Genomic DNA, 16,862 nt, shown 5'->3' with positions numbered 1-16,862 from the left:
TCTCAACAATAAAAGAACTTTTGGGGGAAATCACCATCCCTGACCTCAAGCAGTATTACAGAGCAATAGTGATAAAAACTGCATCGTATTGGTACAGAGATAGGCAGGTAGAACAATGAAATAGAATTGAAGACCCAGAAATGAACCCACACACCTATAGTCACTTGATCCTTGACAAAGGAGCAAAAACCATTCAGTGGAAAAAAGATAACATTTTCAATAAATGGTGCTGGTTCAAATGGAGGTCAGCTTGTAGAAGAATGCAGATCGATCCATGCTTATCACCCTGTACAAAGCTCAAGTCCAAATGGATCAAGGACTTCTACATCAAACCAGATACACTCAAACTAATAGAATAAAAAGTGGGGAAGAGCCTTGAACACAGAGGCACTGGGGAAATTTTCCTTACCAGAACACCAATGGCTTATGCTCTAAGATCAAGAATTGACAAATGGGACCTCATAAAATTGCAACGCTTCTGTAAGACAAAGGACACTGTCATTAGGACAAAATGGCAACCAACAGATTGGGAAAAGATCTTTACCAATCCTACATCTAATAGAGGGCTAACATCCAATCTATACAAAGAATTCAAGAAGTTAGACTCCAGAGAGTCAAAAAACCCTATTAAAAATGGGGTACAGAGCTAAGCAAAGAATTCTCAGCTAAAGAACAGTGAATGGCTGAGAAACACCTAAAGAAATGTTCAACATCCTTATTCATCAGGGAAATGCAAATCAAAAACAACCCTGAGATTCTACCTCACACCAGTCAGAATGGCTAAGTTCAAAAACTCAGGTGACAACAGATGCTGGCGAGGATGTGGAGAAAGAGGAACACTCCTCCATTGTTGGTGGGATTGCAAAATGGTACAACCATTCTGGAAATCAGTCTGTAGTTTCCTCAGAAAATTGGACATTGCACTACCTGAGGACCCAGCTATACCTCTCCTGGGCATATACCCAAAAGATGCCCCAACATATAACAAAGACACATGCTCCACTATGTTCATAGCAGCCTTATTTATAATAGCCAGAAGTTGGAAAGAACCCAAATGTGCCTTAACAGAGGAATGGATACAGAACATGTGGTACATCTACACAGTGGAGTACTACTCAGCTATCAAAAACAATGACTTCATGAAATTCATAGACAAATGGATGGATCTGGAAAATATCATCCTGCATGAGGTAACCCAGTCACAAATAAAACACACATGGTATGCACTCACTGATAAGTGGATATTAGCCCAAAAGCTCAGATTACCCAAGATACAATGCACAGACCACATGAAGCTCAAGAAGCGAGAAGACCAAAGTGCTTCAGTTCTTCTTAGAAGGGAGAACAAAAATATTCATAGGAGGACATATGGAGACAAAGTGTGGAGCAGAGACTGAAGGATTGGCCATCTAGAGACTGCCCCACCTGGGGATCCAGCCCATATACATACAGCCCCCAAACCCAGATACTATTGCATGCTAACAGGAGTCTGATATAGCTGCCTCCTGGGAGTCTCTGTCAGAGCATGGCAACCCCGTGAGAACAACAATACCAACCAACCAGAGTTCCCAGGGACTAAATTACCATCCAAATAGTCCACATGGACAGACCCATGGCTCCAGTTGCATATGTAGCAGAGGATGGCCTTGTTGGGCACCAATGGGAGGAAAAGCCCTTGGTCCTGCCAAGGCTGGACCTCCCCTGCACCCAGTGTAGGTGAATGTCATGGCAAGAAGGTGGGGTGGTTGGGGAGGGGGAACACTCTTATAGAAGAAGGGGGAGGGACGATGGGTAGGGGGATTATGGATGGGAAACCAGGAAAGGGGATAATATTTGAAATTTAAACAAAAAAATTCAATAAAAAAAGAAAGAAAAATGAAGAACAATCAACAGCTCTTAGCGTTGTAGAATATTCACTTCTAGAGACAAGAGAATCGCCAATACTCATTGCTTGAATTGGGGGCACACACATGCTCTTATGTGCGTGAGTGCACACACACACACACACACACACACACACACACACACACACATTTGGGATACATGTCTCCCATGTGTGTTTTTTTCCCGTATGTATGTATGTATGAGGCCTCCTTATTGGCTTCAGCATTTCCTAGCTTATTCCTCTGCACCTCCAGCTCCCTATCAAAGCCTGTCCTCCCAATCACAGTCCCCAAGAATTTCAGAAGGGCCTATGTCTCTCCATATGCATAATAGAGTCTGCTCTGGCTTCTACTTCTACTACTGTCCCCGCCCCCAGACAGAATATCACTCAGAGTCCTGACTGCTCCTCTGGACATTCTGCATGGGCTACAGCGTTGCTCCTATTTCACAACTGTCCCACAAAGCTCCTGGGCCCTCGTGGGTTCAAAGGTCCACTCTGATATGTGGCAGTTATTTGAGGACAAGCGTTGTATTACTTTTCTGAAGCTGTCAAAAAGCACCATAGCTAAAAACAAGTAACGGAAGAAAGAGTTTATTTTAATTTACAGTTCCAGAAGGATAGTCCTTAACATCAGAGGAGGCATAGTGTCAGGGGGCCGGCACCTGAGAGATGACATCATCAACCACAGACAGAAAGCAGAGGGAGTGAATTAGAAGTGGGCAAAGTTACAAACCCTGAAAGTCCACCCCTAGTGATATGCTTCCTCTAAGAGAGCTCAGCCTCCTTATGGTTCTATAACTCCCCCTAAACACTCCACCAACTGAAGAACAATTATTCAAACACGTAAGACTGAGGGCGGGCGTCTCTCATTCAAACCGCCCAATGATGGAGGTGAGATTGGCTTTCTCTTCTGGTTGGATTCTGTTGAAAGGTCTGTCTTGACTTTCAGTGCTTTTCCTGTCAGGTCTTCCTCTTTCACACTGTGCTAAGAACAACCTCCCAAGGAGAATGCAGATGAACTGGCCATGACACATTTCTCCTGTGACTTAGGTTTCACTCTGGGATGAAGGTTATTGTTCTCGGTGTCTCCCAGAAGTCACCATTCGAAAAGGCGGGTTCCATGACAGAGTTTTCCTAGAGTTTAGGAACTTTATATGCTTGGTTTACCATATGGATCAGGTTGGTCTGGACGCTCTTGATGCTGTTGGTGTCTGTTTAGGTAAGCCAGACTTTCCCATTCTTTAAGAATTGTTCTTAAAGCCATATCTTCTGCCAGGTCATGGGGGTGTATACCTGCAATCCCGGTAGTCAGGAGGTTATGAGTTCAAGGCTACTCTGTGTCCCATAGTCAGTTCAAGGCCAGTCAGCTTGGCATGCGTAGTGAAACCATTGACAGACCAGCCAACCAATCAATCAAACAAACAAGTAGAAACAACACCCTTGTCCTTCTTCACCAACCTCAGTATCTCTTGACACCACACAGATCAGGGCATGGTATTTTGGACCTTTGTAAATCACATTCATTACAACACATAATCAACCTGGCTGTGTGGCCACTTTATGGATATCTGTCATTAAGCTTGACATTGTGGATCATGGATGCTTTTTGTTTTTTGGCCTCCGTCACTTTATCTCAGAAGATCCAGCCCAGGATTTACGCTGGAATGAGCTCTCAAAAAAATCTTTGTTGGAAGCGTGAATGAAAGAATGGGTGAAGCAAAGCAGTTGCTGTGGGCCACCTTGCCAGACAGATCAGAAGCTCCCTTGTGCTTGAGCTGGGAAAGACCTGGTGGGGAAGTTCTAATGAGATAAATATTTGTCCAACAAAACTCTAACATTCTCTTCCACGGCAGAAAATATAAATATTTAGAAAAAAATAGTTCTCAGTTGGAGACAGGATAAAAAGGTTAGAAAAGCATTCTTAGCCTAGCCAGAAAGCTTTGAGGACTCACCTATTCATTGCCCCCTCTCTGGGGACGTAAGAAATGGAAGGAAGGTAGGAAGGAAGGAAGGAAGGAAGGAAGGAAGGAAGGAAGGAAGGAAGGAAGGAAAGCTGACCTACGGAAACAGTTCTGTGTGGACATTGCTTCTCTTAAGTAAACTGCAGAAATTCCTTCAGAATGAAGTTTCAGACATTTGGGTAAGACTTATCATTATTTCTCTTTTGTAAAATGAAAAAAAAATCACTTAATGTGGGGGTGGTGAGGTTGTGCACACTTGCATGCCTGTAGCCTGCAGAGGGTAGAAAGGTGTCATATCTCAGGAAGAGACACTCCCAGTGGGTACTGGGAAGTGAACCCACATTCTCTGCAGGAGAAGTAAGTGCTTCTAAGGGCTGGGATATCGCTCCAGCTCCCATTATCTGTTTGTCCTATATCCCTTGCATTTTGGTCTTACCCTAGTCCAAGGTAGAGCTAATATAGACATTAAAATGAGTAAGAGTTCCTAAACATTTCCCCAGCAGCAAGAAATCAAATCTATCCTAGCAGAACAGTCTCTGAACTTTGATCTGCTGACATAATATGTAAGTGACCAAGGGAGTTATACTAAGAAGTAGCATGAGAATACTATCGTGTGTCTGCACAGCCCTGTTCAACTTTTAAATGAAGTCTAGAAAATAAATCAAAGATGAACCCTTTTTAAATTAAAACTTTTATATATGTTTTTGTCTCTATTTATAAAAGAAGTAAAGACAAACTCCCAATGTTATCACATCCTGTCTAAATCTCCAAATACTGGAATTAAAATGAAATACCTATGGAATATTAAAGTAGAAAATATCTTGTCTAAAGGCATATAACTTGAACATTTTTAAGTTCAAGTGAGATATAATAGTAACATTGAGAAAATACATACAGAAAGGAATAGAAAATATCTACAGAGGAGCTGTTTGGACGTCTGTATGTCCAACTGCTTCCTCTCTGTTTCTCTCGAATAACTCCTGACCCTGTCCTGCAACCATGAACTTTCTGTGTCTTTGCCTTCCAGGGTTCTTATTTGAAGACCACCATCCCAGAAGCACATTCTCGAGTTGAAAAGTTGGAGTGGTGTTCGAAATGAATCTGATTGGGCCCTCCCATTTACAAGCCACGGACGAGTTTGCTCTTTCTGAAAACTTATTTGGTAAGTTGTGAAATTGATTTAAATGGGGAGTCCACCAAAACTAACCGTGTCAGAAGAAAGCCCCAGCAGTGAGTTTGAGAAAATGATCTTGCTTCTTCTAAGTGCTCAATAAATGTCAACTCTTCAGTCAGGCTGTACTTTGGACTCATTGAACTCGGTATTCTTTATCTCTCTCTCTCTTTTTTTTTCTTTAATAGACGAGGGCTGTCAGTCTCTGCTTTGTGGGTTGCTAAGGCCTTGAGACTAGATAATTAACTGAGTGGGGAGTAGAAACTACTTCCTGATCTAGAGCGAGTCCTAGTATTATTATAACAGGTATTAAAGAATGAAATCATATTGCTTATGGCTTAATATGATACCTATCAAAGGCTGGAGTTACTTAGTGCTCAGCACAAAGGATCCTCCCACTGTTCCTCCCATGCTGGGGGGAATCTATGGTACAGTGTCATGATTAGTCATTTAAACTAGGTTGAGGACAAATTGTACTAAGTGGTTTTAAGTAGATCTGTAACCAGATGACACCATAAAATGATATATTGCTCCACTTTATGCATTTATGAAAAACATCTTAAGTATAAAGAGTTCAACTGAGAGCATTAGCAAAGAGTCAAAATGAGGGCATGTTTTGGGCGGGGTGGGGAGCATTCCGCCACTTTTTGAATGACTTCCTTCTGCATAACCTTCTCTGGAGGCTAGATTGCCCCCCAGTTCCTATCCAGCATTACATAGGCCATGGTAGACTATGATAATAAAAATGGTAAAACAAAACAAAACAACAACAACAACAACAAGAACAACAAAACCACTTGAACCCTCACCAAGATCGATGTGTTAAGATGATCCCTTAGCTGGTGTCAGATATCCCTAGGAGATCCTGGCTAGTGCTGCTCTATTATCTTTAGCCAGTACTTTCCCTATATGGTCATAATTGATGCATTCCCAGCAAGTGGGGTAGTACTCAGATTGCCTGCCTGCACATCTGCTCACCCAGATGTGTCAGAGCATGTTATTATATGGTATATAATATCATAGAAACGTGTTATATGATGGTAGCAGTCATTACTGCAGCTTCATCTATCCGTGAAGACCGGATCAATAGCAGTCTAGTAGTAAAGAATAGGGAGGAAGCATAAAAGAGGCTTCAAGGGGAGAGGGGAAATGTCGATCAGTAGTTCTCAGAGGGAGCACGTACGGCAGTAACTATTTGTGAAATGCCAGTTTTCACACACCGCCACTGCATCTCATCTCTCCATCCCGTGGGTCAGTTGTGAGCAATGAAAGGTTGGGCCTACGCTTCTGATCCCTTGACCATGTTCTGGCCTGTTCTTCTACACTGCCTTAGAAAAATCAACTCATGGAGATCTGGGTGATTTTCCCTCTACCAATCAGAACTCACAGGACAATCAGGATTATGACTGTACAGCATAGATGAAGCAAAATACCCCCTTACAACTGTTTTTCTTTTTTCTTTTTTCTTTTTTTTTTTTTTTTTTTTTTTTTGGAGCTGGGGACCGAACCCAGGGCCTTGCGCTTGCTAGGCAAGCGCTCTACCACTGAGCTGAATCCCCAACCCCTACCTTACAACTGTTTTTCAAAGAAAAACTACCACTTCCTGCCCTAAGATTTTACAAGGGTCAGTTGAAGTTCGCTGCTTTTAATATTGTTAAAAGTGAAGCATCTTGGGCTCGAGTTTGTGCATGGAGGGGAAAATGTAGATGTTTTTGCTTACTTATTAGTTCAGTTTTACACCCCAGGGACAGAGTTGACCTAAAAGAGTAAAGGCTAGAAGTTCTGTCAGATTAGATGCACCTGCGAATGATAGCAAGGCATGTGCTGCAACTCTTGCTTTTTGTGTTGTGACTCCTGTGTGTGTGTGTGTGTGTGTGTGTGTGTGTGTGTGTATGTACATATATATACATATACATATATAAGTATGTGCATACATATATATCTACATATATATTATATGTGTACATACATATATATGGGGGTGTGATCCTTTTGGGGGTGTCCCATATCAGATATCCTGCATATCAGATACTTACATTTCAATTCACAATAGTTGCAAGATTACAATTATGAAGTAGCAATGAAATAATTTTATGGTTGAGGGTCACCACCACCCGAGGAACTGTGTAAAAGGGTCACAGAATTAGGAAGGGTGAGAACTACTACTCGTGAACAAGGCCTAAGCATTCTTTCCAAATCTGTTTCTTTTGGGGCCTCAGTCACACCCTATTCAACATGCTTGGGCTAACGGAGAAAACAGAGTCCTCCGTTCTGCTTCTCCATCTTCTTGTCCAGAAGGCACTGATGGGGGCTGGAGAGATGGCTCAGTGTTTAAGAGCACTGACTGTTCTTCCAGGGGTTCTGAGTTCAATTCCCAGCAACCACATGGTGGCTCACAACCATCTGTAATGGGATCTGATGCCCTCTTCTGGTGTGTCTGAGGACAGCTACAGTGTACTTATATAATAAATAAAATAAATATTTTTTTTTAAAAAAGCACTGATGGATACTATGGCCCCTCCCCAAGTTTAGGCTGTGGCACATCCGTGTAGAGACTGCTTGCCATGGATGAGTAGCCCACAGTCCGATCTCCTCACTCTTGCGTTCTTAATCATGACAGAGACCTAGAAACCTATGGGTTCCACTGACCAGGGAGGTAAATTCCTTTGAATGGTTTGTATATTTAAAGCCTGTCTTGCTACAAGAGCTAGTAAACGTTATGACAAGCATATGGGATAGCTACCATTTCTTCTCTTCAGATGCTGAACACTGGTGCTGCCTGGGGCATTGGAATAAAGCAAAAAAAAAAAAAAACCCACAAAAAAACAAAACAAAAAACCAGGAAAGGTCTTTGTGGGGAATGGACTCCCAAGTAGTATGCCCAGAAATAAGCCCAGTAATTAATACCAGGTAAGAATTAGAAAAGATGACAACTGTTAGGAAATAGCAAGGTAGGGTGACGTCCTAGTGACTGGAGGGACGGGCTGCCTTAATGGCTTTAATGAAGACTTCTGTGGAATTGACAATTGACTCAATACTGGAAGCTAAGAAGTCAAGAACATTCTAGAAGGAAGGACCAGCAAGTCTGGACTGGACTTGAGAAGGTCTTACCTTTGCATTTTTACTTAGGACAATAGAAACACTGGAGAAGTGGCTATTTATTTTATACTCAAGGTACTATAAAGTGAAACCTTTATAATAGTGAAATTCCAACCTTGAGATATTGGGAAGGTGGCTGTTCTCAAGACAAATACCTATGAGTCATTAACAGGTCCTGGAGGCACTTTCGACCTTCCTAATGGCAGCTTCTAGCTTTTTCCGCTCTCCAAAGGCTTTGCTTGAGATGAAGGGGGAAATACCAAAAGCTAGTCTAAAGAGGGACTATGTGCAGTTACTTCAGGCATGGAGGAATAGGCAAGTGGGAGGGGGAATGAGAGAGTACTAATGTGAGGTGAGGTTTCTAGATCAGTGCCATGAGCAAAGTCAGCTGGGACCATCGGGGGATTTCAAAGTGGGCGTTTAATAGCCGGCTTCATTAGCTGAACTTCCTGAAACATCAACTCCCTTACCGTTCTAGACCATTCGGATACTCAAGCCAAGTCGTCACCCGCTGCGTTTTTCGAAAACACAGCTCAGAGTTGAGGTGAGCCAATGCGCTCTGACACTGGCATCGGAAGGAAGGAAAAAAGCTTGGACAAATGTGATATAGGATAGCAGGAACCACCTCCCTAGGACCCTTGAACTTATTCTGCCTCCCTCTCAGACCCACATGGAACCTTAGCCCTATCGGTAAGCAGATCCCCACGGAGGGCGAGGAACGGAAAGACGAGATGACCTCATAGAGATAAGTCTCCTTTCCCCTGGGAGAGCCTGCAAGCCGGAAACTTGGTCAAAGATTAATTTGATGGCTTAAAAGGGGCATCTCTGATGGAGGAAGTGCCCAATAAAAAGCAATAATGGCAGAGTTCACGGCTTCCTGCCGTTCAGCACACAGAGTAGGAGGTAGTATATTAATTAAAACCCGTGTTTTATTTTAGCGCCTTTCAGAAACTAAACCCCCCCCCCCCCCCCGCCACAGAACTCGAAAGACCACATACTTAATGACAGGGCAGAGTTAGCAAAGGCAAGAGCACTCTAGCATTCCCAAGTCCATAGAGCAACGAGTCTCAAGCCACTTAGCTCTGTGCTACTGCGGAAGACGCACTTGAGCGCATGTGGGGAGAGGGGCAATGCAACTGAGGGAATTAAAATCAGAGGCAAGCAGGACTCTGCACTTCGGTTTTGTCCTGTGTAAACACATGTGTGTGTGTGTGTGTGTGTGTGTGTGTGTGTGTGTGTGAGAGAGAGAGAGAGAGAGAGAGAGAGAGAGAGAGAAAGAGAGAGAGAGAGTGTAATAGAAACTCAAAGGCATCACAAAACGTTATGGCTAATCTGGAAGCCTGACTGCCTCGGGCCACAGTTTAAAACTGTTGAAAGGATGAACACCAATCCACTCGTTCAAAGCAGGACGTGCTCTCTCTAACTCAGCACTGTTAAGTACAAAGGACTGTAGAAAAGCTGAAAAGAATGGACAATATGTAAATACATTTCTGGGTGCCTCAAGGAAGGAGATTCATGTTCTGCTTTACCCTACCATTACACCACTGCTATTCTGCTATTGTAACGACAACTTTGAAATATATATATATATATATATATATATATATATATATATATATATATATATATATATAATTTTCCTCAAGTCTCCACACCACATTGAAGCCCAGCAAGGAGCAACAGGTAGACCCCATTCATTTCTGTTTCCACTTTCCATCGCCTTTGATTATTCCTCCTTGCTTTATAATGCCACGAAGCTATTTATGTCCACCTTCTCTGGGTATACTTAATTTTAATTAGCAAGCGTGCACTTTGGAATCTGGTTCTTGCCAGAGCTGTGCACATCAATTAAAAGACTCTTCGAGATGTTACAGAAGCACCCCGATGCCTCAAAAACATAATTAAAGTTCTTGAGATGAGGATTTGCAGACTATTTCTGACGTTTGATTTCCAGTATTTTCCCATCTCACTGAGCTCAGGTCAAGCAAATACGGGTCTAACTTTTTGGGAGAGCTAAACCTAAAAGCCTACAGGAGACGGCAAACTGTGCCTGGTTCAGACAGCATCAGCCTTGTTTAGCATAGTTGGAGTTTTTGTTCTCTCTTTTCTGTTTTCCTTTTTTTTTCCAGTGCTAGGGATTGAACCCAAGACCCTACACACTCTAGGCAAGTTCTCAGTCACTGAGCTATCCTCAGCCTTACTACTTTTCCTCATCCTTAACTCTTCTATAACTCTAAATAGATTCTAAAGGGTTTCTTTTTTTCTTTTTTTTTTCTTTTTTGGCTAATTCACTGTGGCTTTATTTTTTCCTATCTCAGGAAATCCCATATCCTGTCTTTTATTCATGAAGTAGAGAAATGGGTCAAGGCAAGATACTAAGTGAGCCTTTCCTTAAGACAACGTGGGTTGTTGCTACGTTCAGCTAGGGCATCCATACTTCGGTAAAGGCATGCCGTTAGATGGAGTGACTCTTCTAAATTCTACGATTTAGCTCTCAACCTTGTAGGATAAGAAGCAGATTCTTAGGGATACCCAGCAGAAAATAGAGTAAGCATGAACTCAGATCAGAAACAAATTTGCAGCGGTGAGAAGAGTCGAAGTGATGGCCATTTTCTGAATGCCTTCCGTGGGTCAGACGCCACACTGACTGAGTCCATTTTAAAATCTAAAACCTCTTCTTGTTTTCAAGACATGGTCTCGTGAAGTTCAGATTGGCCTGTGTAGCTAAAGATGACCTTGAATCCCTAATATGTATGTCTCCATTTCCTAAATATCAGGATTACATACCCAGCTACTTCTGCAGTAGAGTGATTAGACAAGCATTGCCAGTATTTGCTTGGGGACTTCCCCTTTTCTGCACTGTCACTGTGGAGGCCCAGTGTACCTCAGTTGGGCCACCATTCATACCTATCTACACAGTGTATAGCTATGCTGTCCTACAGAACTCGCTCTGGTGCTGGACATGTCCCGAATCTACTTTCGTCCAGGGCAGCAAGCACTGTGAGCAGGTAGAGCACTGGAGCGTGAGTAGTAGCTTCAGGAGCTGCGTCCACATTCTCAAGTGCAGGTGGACTTAGCCATTGGCTACTGTCCCAGACAGCACGCCTTTGCAGGAAATCGAGAAGGAATGGTTACCAGGAGGCAGTTTGTCCTCTTGGGGAGAATGGAGGGAACCAATCCATCTTTTGCGTGAGTCTTACTTGGGGACAAGGGTTCCCTGGAGCTACTAATTGCTCGTCCCTTTTTGCCTAACATTTCTATCAACCCATGTTGGTTACATATAATTATGGGTTTCCTTGTGGAATCTTCATGTATATACGTACATGAATTTTTATCTTTTTTATTGCCCATCACTCCTCCCCCTAGCCTTTATTCTCCACTCACCTCCCCCCCAGCATTCTTGCTGATACCCCAGTGTGATGATTTGAGTAAAAATGGCTCCCATAGTCTCCTAGAGAGTGGTACTAGCAGGAGGGATGGCCTAGTTGGAGTGGGTGTGGCTTTGTTATAGTCGGCGTGGCATTGTTGGAGGTCATGACAGGTTGGTCTGTGAGGTCTCAGATGCTGAAGCCTGGCCAGTGTGTCACTGTCTCTTCCTGCTGCCTGTGGATCCCAATGTAGAACTCTTAGCTCCTTCTCCAGCACCGCGTTGGCCTGTATGCGGCCATGCTTCCTGCCGTGATGACAACGGACTAAGCCAGCCCCAAGTACATGTCTGTCTTTATAGGAGTTGCCGTAGTCATGGTCTTCACAGCAATGAAACCCTATCTAAAACACCTAGTTAATCTCCCTTTTGCTTTCATGTGTTTTTATATTGATGATACAATAAGTTTTATTAAAGCTGTTTACAAGTCCTGGGTAAGGGCTTCTTTATAAGAGTGTGAACCTATTGCCAGAAGTTATCTGAGCTGCTGAAGAAAAATCTCTCTTCCTTGTGATCATTAAGTGCCTACGGATGTTCAGGGAGGTATATGTTCCTGAGAAAACCCTCTGCTCAGCTTCCATTGTCTGCCTCTAGGTCCCGGTGGGTGGGCACAATGGCCCTTCTGCCCAGTGATAAAATGAGTCTGATGGAATCTGAAGCCAAGGGTTAAGGTCTCTGCTTCATTCCCTCTAAGCTATACAAAGTCACTTACCCTCACTGAGTGGCCATCCGTCCTCTGTAAGATAAAGTTGAAGACAGCGGGCCTCAGGAATAAAGCACTGCCACGTGTGGTAGAAGCGAGGCTCCTGAGAGATAATCTGTTAATACACTTTGGACACTTGTGAAGGCTGTGGAGCTGACAGCAATTAGAGCAGGAATCACCCTTGTCTCTGGATTTGCTTTCATGCTGATAATCTCATTTTATCTTCACGGCAGGCCTGTGAAGGGTGTAGGCGGGGATGTTATCTATATGTCTCCATCTGGTGATGCAGACAAACGGGGCCCACAGCAGCCCAGAGTCCTACCTAAAGTCATAGAGCATGCCTGGTAGCATTATGCCTGGAGTCAACCCTGAGCATTCTGAGTCCCCTGCTCACGCTTTCTCAGAAACAACAACAACAACAACACAGCAAAGTCTTAAGGTTGACATTCAGAAATTATGTACAGGGTTTGTTTGTTTTTTTTAAATGGAACCATTTCTATCCAATAAGAAAGCCAAGCTACGATACCCAACTATGCAAATACAAATATCAGTGCAGTGGCAATAGCCACCAATGTACTTATGGTATTTTTACATTCTTTTATTTAAATCAGATATGACTATGAGCTGTGTTATTGTCACCTCCACCCTTTAAAACTTAGGGAGTTGGAGGCGGAGAGATGGCTCAGCGTTTGTTCCCTGTTGCTCTTGCAGGGGAATCCAAGATTGGTTCCCAACACCCATGTGACAGTTCACAGTCTTCTGTAACTCCAGTTCCAGAAAAATCCAACACCCTCTTCTGGCCCCTGTGAGCAGCAGGTACACATATGTCATGCACATATAGATGTTAGCAAGAGACCCATATCCATGCCATAAAAATAAAGATCAGCTTTTTTGTTTGTTCTTTGAGACAGGATTTCTCCAAGTAGACCTAGCTTTCCTAGAACTTGCTCTGTAGACCAGGCGGGCCTTGAACTCATGGAAATCCACCTGCCTCTGCCTTCCTAGTGCTAGAATTACAGGTGCATGCCACCACCACCTTGGCTCAATCGTTTATTTTTTTTCTAATGAGGAAATAAAGGCAGAAAATAGCTTATGTATCACAGAGCTTGCAAATAGCAAGAAAGACTGGATTTATTAAATTTATTTATCTTGTTTTTGGCTACTGGGCCTCAATATCATAAGTTGCATGGCTTAAACAACAAAATGTACTGACTTAGAGTTCTGAAGACCAGAAGTTTAAAATCAGGGTGTCAGTAGGGTTTGATCCTCCTGGGACTCCTGGGAAGGAATCCTTCTAGATCTTTCTGTTTGGGTTATCAAAGCCATGTTTTGTCTTTTTGCTTCATTTTCCATCCACAGGATGTGTCCCTTCCCTGCCCCCTTCACAAGGACATGAGCCATAGTGGAATCTCTAAATAAGGTCGCACTGTAAGGTCCTCGGGGATAGGATCTCAACATATGAACTGGAATGTGGACAGGACCATTCTTCACATATTACTTAGATACAAACCCATTTTTCCAGGTCCATAGTAGGCTTCTCATGCCATTACAAATGCATATTGGTTACTAAAGAAAGATCCATCAGCGTGGCGTTTGACCTCTAACCAGTCTTAGAGGCAGTGAGCAGAAATTTACCCTCTAAAAGTTCTTAGGCTGGGAGAGATCTCCCCAAAATGTTTATCTAAGACACCAGTTTCCAGCTTACTAGGCAATTTGGCATTGAGGACTTTTCTCATAAACATTTACAAATATTCCGCTCAGCAATGGAGTTAATCAGTAAACCACACCAACCTCTGGCCCCTGTCACTTCTTACCTCGGCTCCTTCTCAGTTGCCGTGAGGAAGCTAAGGATGGTGATGCAGTTTCAGGGTTTAGAAAATCCAATTCAGATTAGCCTTCAACACAGCCACCGGCTGTCAGGATTCGCGTCCGACAGGATGAGTTCGAAGCCGGCTAAAGGTAGGCCGCTCTGCCCCTTGTCCTTGTGTGGGCTTTCCTACCACGTTGGGGAAATACAGGGGTATTTAGTTAGAGGTCAAAACCGTCACTCTCTGTCCAAGGGAGACCCAGGCAAGCCGAGAAGACTGGAGATGTGAGGGGTTGGTTTCTGTAGTTCTAGATACGTGAGTATATTATAGGGATAGTAGGCCAACCTGGTGCTATTCCTTCAAGTCAGTCAAATGTTAACGTGGATGTCCGTGGACACTTGAAGAAAGTTAAAGTGTGCTGCTCAATACTGCGTCTTTAATATGCCGAGCCTCCGTGTCACTGAATTCTGACACTTGTCCGGTGTCTTGGGATCAACATTAAAAACAGGAGTAGAATCAAGAAAACATCAATGCACCTACCCAGAAGTAAAGGTAGATTTGTTTTGTGGAGTTTGGATTCAGTCACCATGCGTATGTGCAAGGGTCATGATGAAAACTGCAATGCAGACTATAGCATGTGGTAAAAAGTAATAACCCGAAAAAAAGGGAGAAATAGAGATTCAGTGGACTAGTTTTGTCCCATGCTTCTTCCAGTGTTTTCTAGTAAGTAAGACAGATAAAAATTGAGATTTACACTGAGGATACTTATTTTTCTCTGAGTTAAAATATATTTTACCACAAAAAGACAGTGTTATTTTCCTCAAAGCATAGACCCATCTTTCTAAACTTCCACCAAGAATTAAATGCTAATCATTTCCCCAGTAACTTCCACAGCGTGCTTACTTTTGGTCACAGGCTTGGCAGCAATCCATCTTACTTAAGAGTGGTGTCGCAAAGTGGCTGACACTGTATTTAGAAATGGAAATTACTGACATGGCTCGGGAAGCGAATTTTCTACCCCCTTCTAGTTAACGCACACTTATTTAATGTTTAGCATGCGCCAGGCTCTGTGTCCAGAGCCAGAAATGGTAGAAGAGGGACTATAGTCTAATGTTTCCCTCAGAGGGTTCACCGACTAACCACAACAGCCACAAAGCAGGGTGTACCGAATGTTTGCTCTGTGTGCAGGACGCAATTTACATTCCCTGCCTTAGTCCTTCCTTACAGCCTCTGACCTTACTGGCTCACTACTCCAGCTTTATGGAGGCAGAAACAGAGGCTATAAGAAGTTCAATGTCATCCCCACGTCCATAAGTTTAGCAATTTGCGGGTGAACTGAGTCCAGATCTGTCTCCTGGTCTGTGCAGTACAGACCGGTTTCTCATTACCACCTCGAGTTCAGTGTGGAAGATAAAGGTCGTGAGCAAATCCGGCTAATTATTCATGTTTCTGATAAGTGCTATATTAGAAGTGTGTACAGAGGTTAGGAGAGATTAGTTCTACCTGGGGGAACTGGGACAGGCCTCATGAAGGAGGTCATCAGCTGACACAGTCGGGAGGAACACCTATGTCCCAAGACCTGGCACAGGGAATGGCAAACAGCCTCACAAATGAAGCCATGTCCTTTGGCTAAGAAGCCATGGCTTAGAAAACAAAGTATGTGTTAAAGCCAAGTTCCCGCTCCATTCAGTTCCACAGATACGCATTGAACATTTGCTGGGCTTAGAACTGCATCGGAGGTAAATTAAAACAACAAGACAAAACAACAACAACAACAACAACAACAAAACCAGGGGGCGAGGAGACTTTGCTCCAGATACCAACCTAACTACAGTGCGGCAAATGTCACCATGAACACGTGAACCTATTTTCTGTTCATAAACTCCCTAGAGCTGTCCTGTTGAATATGACGGTCATTAGCCATTTATGATTATGTAATTAAGATTTTTAATTACTGAAGATTAAATACATCTAAAACATTTTTTCTTAGAGTTTTACTAACCGCATCCAATATCCTCACGTGGCTAATGGCCGTCATATTGTAAGTATGAGACCCTCCTTTCAACTCAGAAAGTTCCTCAGGATGGCAGTCTATGAAAAGGCAGAGGCTTCTATCCAGAAGTTGGCTTTCTGGGAGAGCATTTCCTAAACTCTCCTGGAGTTTCTCATCCAAAGGATCTAAACTCCAGTGCTCTAAATTACAGCTGATCCATTTCAACCCCCTCCACACCTCTCTAGCACATAAAAATCTACTGCTGGGCAGAATGTCTTTGCTGAGATTTACGTCTTACTCCTACCTGTCTAAGTCCTTGAGACTTTTAGAGTCTCAGGTTGCTTTTGCCCTGTCTTTGACATCTCTGCCCCCCCCAAGAGAAACAGAAGGAAGGCTGAGCATTTTCTGTCTTGTTCATCATGTGTTCAATGTGTGCCAGACAGCAAGTGTCCGTCATATATGACGAAATGCATGTCGCAAAGCCGATGTCATTAGAACAGACTGTCTGTGAGAGTGATTGTCAATTGGTTGTTACTAACATCACGAATTTTCTAAGATCTTCAGAGTCAACCCTCTTTCTCAACAACTGTGCTTTAAGCTAAGAATTATGGTCCACAGAAATTGTAACAGATCAAGTGCAGGGAGTTAAGACTCATAGTCAGTTATGTAGGAGAAGTTGCTCTGGTCCAACCATTTAGAAAATGTCGGCTGTACTGTTTCTTCATTTTTATATTGTCTGGATACTTACCGCTGTGCTCTGTGGTTATGGGAGGACCTGTGAAATGCTAGACGTGGCTATTACTTGAGCGTTAGTTTGT

The 16,862-nt window shown here is 43.1% G+C and overlaps 1 protein-coding gene across 6 annotated transcripts in view; it reads left to right on the top strand.

Moving 5' to 3' along the window:
• Nr1h4 (nuclear receptor subfamily 1, group H, member 4) overlaps window positions 1-16,862 on the top strand; it is a 96,097-nt gene that overhangs the window by 24,696 nt on the left and 54,539 nt on the right. For 2 of the 6 annotated variants that reach the window (NM_021745.2, XM_087558868.1), the window contains exon 2: window positions 4,874-5,008. In NM_021745.2, coding sequence (NP_068513.1) covers window positions 4,942-5,008 — 67 coding nt within the window. In that variant the 5' untranslated portion in view covers window positions 4,874-4,941. Of the gene's footprint in view, window positions 1-3,168; window positions 4,026-4,873; window positions 5,009-14,071; window positions 14,203-16,862 lie in introns of those variants that run through there. The other 4 variants (NM_001439626.1, NM_001439627.1, XM_087558871.1 and 1 more) reach the window with 3 other exon arrangements.

The sequence above is a fragment of the Rattus norvegicus genome, chromosome 7 (assembly GCF_021556685.1).
Source record: "Rattus norvegicus strain SHRSP/BbbUtx chromosome 7, alternate assembly SHRSP_T2T, whole genome shotgun sequence".
Taxonomy (NCBI): Eukaryota; Metazoa; Chordata; class Mammalia; order Rodentia; family Muridae; genus Rattus; species Rattus norvegicus.
The sequence above is the reverse complement of the archived record's forward strand: the minus strand, read 5'-3'. Positions and strand labels throughout refer to the sequence as shown.